The following is an 11488-nucleotide window of genomic DNA, read 5'->3' as shown; positions in this document are numbered from 1 at the left end:
GCTGCAGCAGGAAATGCCCTTTGTTACATCTCTGAAAATATTCTTTATTTATGTTAACCCTGTACCAAAACCCACTCACAACCCACTCACACTGGCCGTTTTAAAGGAGGTAATTAGTGGGGAATTCAGTTAGAATCAGCTCGTCATGTCGTTACCGATGAATCCATTCCAGGGGGATTCTCTTTGACGCACAGAAAGGATCAGTCTGGTTTAGACATGCCGACGCAGACAGGGCCTCGTCAATCTGGGGTTATATCTCTGAGCTTCTTGCTGATAAACGTTCTGACCTTATTCTTCCCTTTTTTTACAGAAACATCAACAAAGAGTGCCACCAGACGAACACAGAGACAGACGGAGGTGATGTTAATCTTGAGGAACTGTTTAAACAACAAATCAGTGACGCTATGCACTCTGAATATTCTGCCTCTTTGTGTTCGGAGCGTTTCGTCCGCTTTGCATTCTTTAAATTTAAATTTGACCTTTTTTAAAAAGTAAAATCAGAAGGTGCACAGCTTCCTCCAGAGCTCTTCCCTCCAGAGCTCTTCCCTCCAGATGGCCTTCGAGGAGCTGCAGGGTCTCACGTCATCAATCTGCAGAGGGTCACCACTTCTCCAGGGAGTTTATATCTCTTAGCTTCTGGCTGATAAACATCTATTTCTGACCTTTTGTTTCCCTTTTTTACAGACAAGTTGGATTACAACTGAAATTAATAATTCTGTGTCTCGTGTTCGGAGCGTTTCACTGGAGCTTTGCATTATTTTAAAATCCTTATTTGAGATCAAATCCTTGGTAACACTGTCGCCGGACATTATGCTCTCAGACCTGCAGAAGGCTTGACCCTTTTAGGCTTGTTTGTGTATTTTGAAAAGCAGAAAGTGCAAAGCTCTGAGCGACCCTGAGCGTCCTCCAGAGGTCCTGACTGAGGCTCAGTGTTCTACCGTCTGTTGTTCTTTATTTCAGCACGAGCTCTTCCTCCAGATCGCCTTCGAGGAGCTGCAGGGTCCTCAGACAGAGCGCAGGGAGCAGCAGGGGTCTTTTTGGGGGGGGGTTTCCTGGGTCTTCAGCACTCCAGGGGGGGGGGGGGGGGGGTTCGTGGGTCTTCAGCACTCCAGGGGGGGGGGTTCCTGGGTCTTCAGCACTCCAGGGGGAGGGGGGGTTCCTGGGTCTTCAGCACTCCAGAGGGGGGGGTTCCTGGGTCTTCAGCACTCCAGGGGGGGGTTCCTGGGTCTTCAGCACTCCAGGGGGGGGGGTTCTTGGGTCTTCAGCACTCCAGGGGGGGGGGGTTCCTGGGTCTTCAGCACTCCAGGGGGGGGGTTCTTGGGTCTTCAGCACTCCAGGGGGGGGGGGGTTCCTGGGTCTTCAGCACTCCAGGGGGGGGTTCCTGGGTCTTCAGCACTCCAGGGGGGGGGGGGTTCCTGGGTCTTCAGCACTCCAGGGGGGGGGGTTCTTGGGTCTTCAGCACCTCCGGGGGGGGGGGGTTCCTGGGTCTTCAGCACTCCAGTGGGGGGGGGGGGTTCCTGGGTCTTCAGCACTCCAGGGCGGGGGGGGGTCCTGGGTCTTCAGCACTCCAGGGCGGGGGGGGGTTCCTGGGTCTTCAGCACTCCAGGGGAGGGGGGGGGGGGTTCCTGGGTCTTCAGCACTCCAGGGGAGGGGGGGAGGGTACCTGGGTCTTCAGCACTCCAGGGGGGGGGGGGGGGGGGGTCCTGGGTCTTCAGCACTCCAGGGGGGGGTGGAAGCTGCGCCTGCAGTCGACTGCTTTGGGGCTGAGCGGCTGCGCTCGTTTCCTCCGCAGCTCGTCTCGACCCAGAGAGCCGGCGAGGCGAGAGTACGCCGCCTTGTACTTCTTATCGAACGCAGCTGCAGGGGCGGAGAGGAAGACACGTTACAAACCGTTTCATCTGCACCTATCATGTATATATAATATCCTGCTTATATTTTGTTACTGTAAATTTGTATTTCCACATGTATATATATATTTATTTTGTAATTTAAATCTTTATTGTCCCATTATACATGGCATTAACATGCTGGTAACAACAACATAATCATGTTACAAAAGGCCAGCAAGGCAGTGCTAGGGCTAAGTCTTCATGGTGTGATATTCTTGAAGACACATGTATCGATCAGCTATTGTCTCTTTGCTTTGAGTCCATTTCCCCACTTTCTGCTGAGTTGGGTTTTTTGCAATCTCAATTTACAAGTCAGTTTTTCCATCAAAAAGATTTCTTCCACAAATGTTACCCATTGGTTTTTGGTTACACACACATATATATATTTCTATTTGAGACGTTTACATTTTAGATTGTTTACTTCTAGTCTTTTAATTTCTCTAATGTGCCATGTCTTTTTATGCTGCTGCAACACAAACATGTTCCATATTGGGATCAATAAAGTACTTCTGATCTGATCTGAGTCGATCAACCCTGTGCTTCACTGACTAAAATGGCCTTTTTTATATTATTTTAGATTCCTCAATCCTTGAGTTTGACTGTCCGTGGTCACTGGACAGTCGACCCCGCTGCTATACTGAGGTACGGGTATCTTTGGTGTCTGTTGCGTCTTCACTGGGTTGGCTTCTGATGTGCTCTGAAATGCATTGTGCTCATGTGTTTCCTCTGAGTGCCGTCACCCTGCCAGGGACTGCAGATCAGCCTCTTTGGATAAACCTGACACATTTACAGGATGGACTCGAGTGCTCATGTTACTCCATGTGCATTGTCCCTTCTTAATAAAACAAATGCATGGACATACATTATAAAGAGGGTATGAGTTTCCCCCCTCGGACTTTGTTACCCGCAGCTCCTGTTATAGGTTTATAATAATACAGCGTGTGTCCCCATGAGAAGCACTATTTGAAATCAATACAGATTGATGTCCTCATGTTTGCTCTCTGGGACACATGCATGCTGTGTAACTTGTTCCCTGCACAATACATAGAAATGAAAATCAGTGTTTTAGAAAATCCTTAACTTATCACACTCTAAGGAGGAAAGGTATTGAGTGGCGAAGTCCCTCCCCTTCCGGTGGACCTCCATGGGACCTTATTTCGGAAAAATTATGTATTGAAGTCAACGGAGAGAGAAAGATTATCTTTCGATCCCGTTTGAATTGTGCCACGAATTACACATATGATGTTTGTCAATTTAAAAGATAATTTTGCAAGTCAAAAAAAAAAAAATGTGTTGTAAAACTGTGAAGTAACACATTTGTTTGTGTGAAACGCTCAATGAACTACATCTCTGGTCAACCACACACGTCACCAAGATGGCCGTCACTACTGTCTTGTCAACAAAACGATTGACTTCCCTCACTATCACCACAATGAAACACGTCCTGAAGAATGTCATGCAAAGCTGCCTGCCTGCCTTCCTTTGATTCTCTCTGAACTGCCTGGTCGTTTTAATGTTTAATGTCAACCATTTGTGCAGATAGCATGAAGTAGAGAAGATCGCCGATGCTAACGTTAGCGTTAGCAGTTCTCCCCCGGGCTTAAATGGTGTATTATAGAATGATCACACCGGTGACAGTACTCTTCAAAGGGTTCACGAAATATGACTACTACTCTTACTGTTTAACATTTTGGGTTACTTAATGTTACTTCATGTTAAGGCTAATAAAAATGACAAGGCTGTAATGCTAACTAACGTGCTAGCTACTAGCTAGCTTGATCCAGACACTCCTGGTCCTTTCATCAGACGGGAAGCAAAAGAACGAGCAAGACCCATTGCTGGTATGATAACAACCTGGTACTAAGCACACAGGCATCTTGTTAAAGTTATCTTATCTTAGCCAGCGCCATATAGATAGATTATATCTATATGGCGCTGATCTTAGCTATCTCTTACTGGAGGAAAACAATTATGACATCACTTACGCGACTCTGGGATTTGTAGTCTTTCTAGTTGCGTATTTTTCATAGTCTTATATTTCAACAGTTTTACGACAAACTGTGACTTTTTTTACATGGAAATGATTTGTTAAGATTGACAAACATCATATGTGTAATTCATGGCACAATTCAAACGGGAGAGAAAGATACGTTTTCTCTCTCCATTGACTTCAATACATTATTTTTCCGAAATAAGGTCCCATGGACCGGAAGTAGATGGGCGTGACTTCGCCACTCTATAGAAAATGTGCATTGTGTTTGGTGCAACATGAGTGTGTTGCATTCTGGGAATAAAACTTACCGACGTGGTCTTTGCCCATAGCTGCCATCGTGAGGAAGAGGAACTCTCTGTACAGACTCCTGACAAACACAAACACACACACACTGTGATTCACCAAGAACCCGTACCACTCAGTGAGAACAACCAGCCCCCCCCCCCCAGCCCCTCAGAGACGTCTGATCCTGAGGACTCTACACTTATATAACGCCCGATACACAACGTTTATATCTTCAGTAGATTGGTATATCAGAGAGTTTCTTATTTATTCTGTAGATTTAACAGCTGAGATACTCTTCTGAATATATGTCTTTTTTACTATCCATCACTCCACCCACCCATCCGTCCATCCGTCCATCTGTCCATCTACCTCCCTTCCTTCCTATCTCTACCTGTCTGTCTGTCTGTCTGTCTGTCTGTCTATCTGTCTATCTGTCTATCTACCTTCGTGTAATTAGACACGAAAGAAAGTGTGTGTGTGTGTGTGTGTGTGTGTGTGTGTGTGTGTGTGTGTGTGTGTGTGTGTGTGTGTGTGTGTCTATATCTATCTATCACAATGAACAGAATACAGAAGGCGCCCCCCACCTCTGGGTGCAGCCCCCCCCCGGCTGCTTGGCGATGGTCTCCAGGAAGAGTGTGATGGCTTTGTGCACCTCGTTCATCCCGACCCAGCGCAGCACCTCCTCCAGGAAGGAGAGGGTGAAGGGGTGGGAGTGCCTCCGCCAGCCGTGGCTCCTCATCTGGACCCCGCCTGCAGGGAGGAGAGGGTCCAACACTTTGAGAGGGGGGGTAGATGAGGTTCATAAGGAAACAATATATTTTCCCCATTGACTAACATGGGAAAAGAGACGTCTGCAAATCAGCTTAACTAAACAAACGACCCAGTATGAACACTTTTACAGCCCTTATTAAAAACAGTAGGTCCTTAGAGTTGGAAAATGCACTAAAAGGTGAATCCAGATTTATTTTCGCTCTCCGTTCATACTACTGAGCTGAGGGGGCGGGGCTTAATGACAGGAGGCGGGGCTTCATGGGAAACTCAACTGCGCTCTATGAGCTACATACGGGTACTTCTGCTCTGACAGCAAGGCATGATGGGTAATCTGTGACGTTTTGCTCTCTCAGGCCATGTTGTCCTCATGAGCCAATGAGCAGCTCTCACAGGAAACAACACGCTGTATCCAGTTCTTATTAAACATCCATGGTGTGAGCTGTGTGTCTTACTGTGGATCCTCCAGAGGATGTAGAGGGGGGGCCACAGGTCGGTGTCGGGGGTCAGCGTGTCCCACAGCAGCCTCACCCTCACCGCTGAGCTCTCAGACTGAAAACACCACAGAGAGGGGGACATCTCAGAGAATTGGATAAGCAGCGTGACATTACAAAACACGGAAACCTCCCAATATGAGTTTAACCACACAGACATCAAGATTATGTAAACATGTGACCTGTGTGAAGGTGTTACCTGTGTGAAGCTGTTACCTGTGTGAAGCTGTTACCTGTGTGAAGCTGTTACCTGTGTGAAGCTGTTACCTGTGTGAAGCTGTTACCTGTGTGAAGCTGTTACCTGTGTGAAGGTGTTACCTGTGTGAAGCTGTTACCTGTGTGAAGGTGTTACCTGTGTGATGTTGTTACCTGTGTGAAGCTGTTACCTGTGTGAAGCTGTTACCTGTGTGAAGGTGTTACCTGTATGAAGCTGTTACCTGTGTGAAGGTGTTACCTGTGTGATGTTGTTACCTGTGTGAAGCTGTTACCTGTGTGAAGGTGTTACCTGTGTGAAGGTGTTACCTGTGTGAAGGTGTTACCTGTGTGAAGCTGTTACCTGTGTGAAGGTGTTACCTGTGTGAAGGTGTTACCTGTGTGAAGGTGTTACCTGTGTGAAGCTGTTACCTGTGTGAAGCTGTTACCTGTGTGATGTTGTTACCTGTGTGAAGCTGTTACCTGTGTGAAGGTGTTACCTGTGTGATGTTGTGAAGCTGTGTGATGTTGTGAAGCTGTGTGAAGTTGTTACCTACACCACAAAAACTTGAAATCTTGCCCAGTATATGTGTCTAATATCTAGTCATATATGTCTATACACTTGCTATAAGACATCATAACTTCAGAAGTAACACTGCAGTGAGATATCGGGGTCTTGTTTTTAGACAATGCATCATCTTGTTAAGTCAAAAAATCTTATTTTGAGTTGTATCTCAGATGAAACTTATTTTCTTTTACATATTTATTGGAAACTCACCAATCAGAAAACAGAACACTTTAGAGCAGGTGAGGCTTATTTTGTAACACAGCACTTTCCTGATCCTGGTAAAATATAGTTTCCCCAGATAATTACAAGATCTGATTTATCTAAATATCCCTTCTTAATTCAAGAAATCTTACCAAGGACATTTTCACTTGTTCTATTTTTGTACTTATTTCAAGAGAAAACACCTTGTTTTCATAATTTGTTTTACTTGAAGGAGCTGTTACCTGAGTGATGGAGCTGTTACCTGAGTGACGGAGCTGTTACCTGAGTGACGGAGCTGTTACCCTGAGTGATGGAGCTGTTACCTGAGTGAAGGAGCTGTTACCTGAGTGACGGAGCTGTTACCTGAGTGAAGGAGCTGTTACCTGAGTGACGGAGCTGTTACCTGAGTGATGGAGCTGTTACCTGAGTGACGGAGCTGTTACCTGAGTGACGGAGCTGTTACCTGAGTGATGGAGCTGTTACCTGAGTGATGGAGCTGTTACCTGAGTGAAGGAGCTGTTACCTGAGTGACGGAGCTGTTACCTGAGTGAAGGAGCTGTTACCTGAGTGACGGAGCTGTTACCTGAGTGATGGAGCTGTTACCTGAGTGATGGAGCTGTTACCTGAGTGAAGGAGCTGTTACCTGAGTGACGGAGCTGTTACCTGAGTGACGGAGCTGTTACCTGAGTGAAGGAGCTGTTACCTGAGTGACGGAGCTGTTACCTGAGTGACGGAGCTGTTACCTGAGTGACGGAGCTGTTACCTGAGTGATGGAGCTGTTACCTGAGTGACGGAGCTGTTACCTGAGTGATGGAGCTGTTACCTGAGTGATGGAGCTGTTACCTGAGTGATGGAGCTGTTACCTGAGTGAAGGAGCTGTTACCTGAGTGATGGAGCTGTTACCTGAGTGACGGAGCTGTTACCTGAGTGACGGAGCTGTTACCTGAGTGACGGAGCTGTTACCTGAGTGATGGAGCTGTTACCTGAGTGAAGGAGCTGTTACCTGAGTGACAGAGCTGTTACCTGAGTGAAGGAGCTGACCAGTGGCGAGGCCCTCACCAGCTGCAGCAGGTTGCTGGGCAGCCCGAGGCGCTGGAAGTACCACAGAAGGTTCCAGAAGATGATGGAGTGGTTGTCCAGGAACTGCAGCTGCGCCAGCACCGCCTCGCCCTCGTTCTCCAGAAGACTCTCCAGCTCCTTCCTCAGGACCAGAGGGCTCAGGTACGCCACCGTCACCAGGGGGGGGGCACCTGTCCACGAGCCCTGGGGGGAGGTACTTATACTTTACTTGAGTATTTCCATTTGATGCTACTTTGTACTTCTACTCCTCTACAGTTCAGAGGTACATGGTGTACTTTTCCTCCACTACATGTATCTAACACCTTTAGTTACTTCACAGATCTGGATGAATGATGTGAAATATAATCAAGTGTTAAATCAGACTTTAGTTCCACCTGGAGTAAATCCACAAGCTACCCTGCAGTATACAAAGTCATTCAAACTAGCTGCACCTTTACCAGCTTTGAGAACACTTTCATGATCAATCATTATAAAACATATCAGATATATTATTCTGAAATGGACCAATCTGCAGAAACATGCTAAATGTAGGTGTTACCGTGGTGGTCCTGCTGTTCTCCGAGTAGCTGCTGGTCTCCGAGCTGGAGTCTTCGCTCACTCCGTTACACTGCGGCCGCAGCGACGCCTCCTGACCACTGGGGGGCCGCAGCAACGCCTCCTGACCACTGGGGGGCCGCGCCGCGCTCTCCACCTCCTCCTCCTCCACGTTCCAGTTGCCACGCTCCGCACTGCAGAAGAAGATGAGGCGAGGAAGGATTAAACTTCTGCGTGAAGGAGCAGTTAGCACTTTACCCCTGCTTACAGCTATATGCCGTGAGCTGATTATCGAGCCTTCATTGTAACAGTCGCGGGTGCACTGTGCGTGCGTGTGGGGAGTGTTGCAGTAGAACATTCCACTGTAGCGGTATATTAATGGGAAACCCTACATGTTTGAGCACCCTCTATGAAACGTCAAGCTACCCCACAGCACCCCCAAAAGAAAATCTCTGGCGCCGCCACTGTGGGCTAAGCCCCGAATGTTTCTAGGTCCAGGAAACGCCCCTCTAATCTCAGATGCACCCTGAGTCATTTTGTTCTGGAACCGGCCTGAGCCTAACGTTAGCTTTTTACTAAAGAAATCATTAAGTGGTGTTCATGTGTGGAGATGATCCTGCTGAACTAAACATGTAAGAATCATAAACGTTGGTTTGACACAGAGATTATTTCCGACATTATCCAAAATCACATGGAGAAATCCCATTGGACCAGGGAGATGCTGCCTTCAGGGACCAACATAGGAATACGACATCCCTGCACCCCTCTAAGTTGTAATTCCACCATTTGGCCTCTAGAAGAATTAGCTTTAACGCCCGGCGCTCTTTCTTGGTGCTCTGTGTGAAAACCTGGAGGTGTTTTTGGTTCTCTGGTGGAGGTCGTACCTGCCGACGGGCCCCAGGTCGCAGATCTCGGCGTTCAGGAAGGGGACGAAGGAGGCGCCGCAGAACGGACACGACGAGTTCAGGTTCGAGTCGTCCGACGTCCAGCCGGCCATGATCTCCTCGTCGTAAACCAACGAGTTACAGCTGCGACACAGAGAGCAGCTGGATATCAACACCTGCAGACACAGAGGGCGGGAGGGGTCAGCGCACTTCAAGTGAAAGTCCTGCATTCAAAACCTTACTGAAGCAGAAGTATAGATTTTTTTGAAAATATTTGAAAAATGGTCACGACTTTTGGCATTTTCACATGAAATGTTTTCATACATTATCCCGGTAACTTTTTAGATTTTATTCACAACTTTAAAAAAATATATATTTGGAGCATTTTACGACGTACGGCTCATATTTAAGGTTGTGCTCATTTGCAGCAGTGCGTCGTATTATATAAGATCATAATAGGACAGTTTCCTTCAGATATTGTTGTTATATTTCTTTAGAAGATACATACATCAATTGTTTACATTTTTCACATAAAATTGGAAAATGTTCACATATTTTTCACAATTATTTTTGAGGGGGTTTTCTGACGTCTTTCTGAAATGTTTCACATATTTGTCAGGGCATTATTCATATATATGTTCCCTATAATATTACAACATTTTCCACATATTTGTAGCACATTTTTCAGGATTTCTTTCAACTTAACTCATATATCTTTGATTTATATTTGACAGAAAAACCGCCCTGTTTGCAGCTTTGTGACGATGCATTTTCCATCTGATCCAAGAGACTTCTTACAGACTTGATTCATCTTATCAAACCTACATCTAGCTCACATTAAAACTGGAATAATATAACTGATCTGTTTACCTCGAGTCCGATCGCCTCCTGGTTGGCGTCCCAGGACCGACGCAGAGGGAACGCCGGGCTGGGCGTCTCCGTCAGGTCCACGTCGCTCCCTACTGACAAGGAACTCTGGGGAGGAGGACAGGAAGCTGATTAACATGTGGAGAGGGAGGGAGTGTGTGTGTGTGTGTGTGAGTGTGTGAGTGTGTGGAGGGTGGGAGTGTGTCTTGGGGAGGGCTGGTGGTGGTGAGTGGTGAGTGGGAGGTATGTGTGAGTGTATGGTGGTGGGGGTGGTGTGTGGTGTGTGTGTGTGTGTGTGTGGGGTGTGTGGGTGTGTGTGTGTGTGTGTGGGTGTGTGTGAGTGAGTGTGTGTGTGTGTGTGTGGTGTGTGAGTGAGTGAGTGAGTGAGTGAGTGAGTGAGTGAGTGAGTGTGTGAGTGTGTGTGTGTGTGTGTGTGTGAGTGAGTGAGTGAGGTGAGTGTGTGAGTGAGTGAGTGAGAGTGAGTGAGTGAGTGAGTGAGTGAGTGAGTGAGTGAGTGAAGTGAGTGAGTGAGTGAGTGAGTGAGTGAGTGAGTGAGTGAGTGAGTGAGTGAGAGTGTGTGTGTGTGTGTGTGTGTGTGTGTGTGTGTGTGTGTGTGTGTGTGTGGTGTGTGTACCTCTGATGTGGCGCTGACCAGCCTCTCTTTGGCTCTCAGCAGAGTTTCTGCTACTTGAGATTTCCTGGACGTCCTCTGCTCAGAGACCCTGCGCACGACTCCCCCTCCCCCTCCTCCTCCTCTTCCTCTCCTCTCGTCCACGCTGGCGGCGCGTCGTGCTCCTCGGTGTCTGGTGGGCGTGAGGAGCTGCTGTAGTTTCCCTGCCAGCCCCCCCCCTGCTGGGCGAGGAAACGTTGTTGTAGTTCTCGTCTTTGTTCCTGCCGGAGTCTCGCGTCGACACAGGTCTGCAGGTCAAAGGTCAACACAGGAAGGACGTTAGGATAACAGAGCTGCAGGGATGTCGTATTTCTGTGTTGGACCCTGAAGGCAGCATCTCCCTGGTCCAATGGGATTCCTCCATGTGATTTTGGATCATTGCAGAAAATAATTTCAACGTTTATGATATTTACACGTTTAGTCCAGCTGATGATGATCTCCACATATTAACACCACGTTAGGATTTATGAAATGAAATACATATTATTATTTTGTCAAACTCAAATACTGCTGCACTGAGACCCTAAACAAAGTCAATGTGTTTAATGTATTTAGTTCAAATATGTTATTTTCTTATGTATTTCTTATTTTTAATTTTATCTACAAATGAGTTTTTGTTAATTAACACAAAAATAAACTACTTAAATTGTAAAGATTGTAAGAAAGTGTAGTGACTGACCGGCCCCCCCTCTCCTGCTGGGGGTCCTCTGCCTCCGAACACTCCTTGTAGAAGGTGGAGAGGCAGACCTGGCTGCGCGGCACCAGAGCTACACCAGGGGGCGCCGGCGGGGGGGTGGAGGGGTCCTTGCGGCCCAGTGGGGGGGTGGAGGCGTCCCTGCGGCCCAGCGGGGGTTTTCTGGAGACGGCGTCCCCCCCGTTTGACCCCGTGTTACGAAGGAGGGTCTTCCTGCAGAGCTTCACTGCTAAGGAGGGAGGGGGGGGGGGGCGAATAGGCACGGCAAGTTTATTTTACATACAATTTTAGAGCTCACGCTGAGAATCTGATCAGGAGAATTCTCGGCAGAAACTCAGCTAAATGCTGATCATGTTCCAAACCACATCA

At 47.4% G+C, this 11488-nt stretch overlaps 1 protein-coding gene across 1 annotated transcript in view; it reads right to left on the bottom strand.

Moving 5' to 3' along the window:
* Positions 1-1663: 1663 nt before the first annotated feature.
* LOC117476187 (DENN domain-containing protein 4B-like) overlaps positions 1664-11488 on the bottom strand; it is a 51914-nt gene continuing 42089 nt past the window's right edge. The window contains 11 exon segments of the mRNA XM_034122557.1: positions 1664-1857; positions 4191-4249; positions 4752-4917; positions 5391-5487; positions 7414-7653; positions 8009-8198; positions 8889-9064; positions 9759-9863; positions 10390-10602; positions 10604-10673; positions 11105-11348. Of these exon segments, the coding sequence (XP_033978448.1) occupies positions 1712-1857; positions 4191-4249; positions 4752-4917; positions 5391-5487; positions 7414-7653; positions 8009-8198; positions 8889-9064; positions 9759-9863; positions 10390-10602; positions 10604-10673; positions 11105-11348 (1706 nt within the window). The 3' untranslated portion in view covers positions 1664-1711.

Source organism: Trematomus bernacchii, unplaced genomic scaffold (assembly GCF_902827165.1).
Source record: "Trematomus bernacchii unplaced genomic scaffold, fTreBer1.1, whole genome shotgun sequence".
Lineage (NCBI taxonomy): Eukaryota > Metazoa > Chordata > Actinopteri > Perciformes > Nototheniidae > Trematomus > Trematomus bernacchii.
This window is presented reverse-complemented; position numbering and strand designations above follow the sequence as displayed.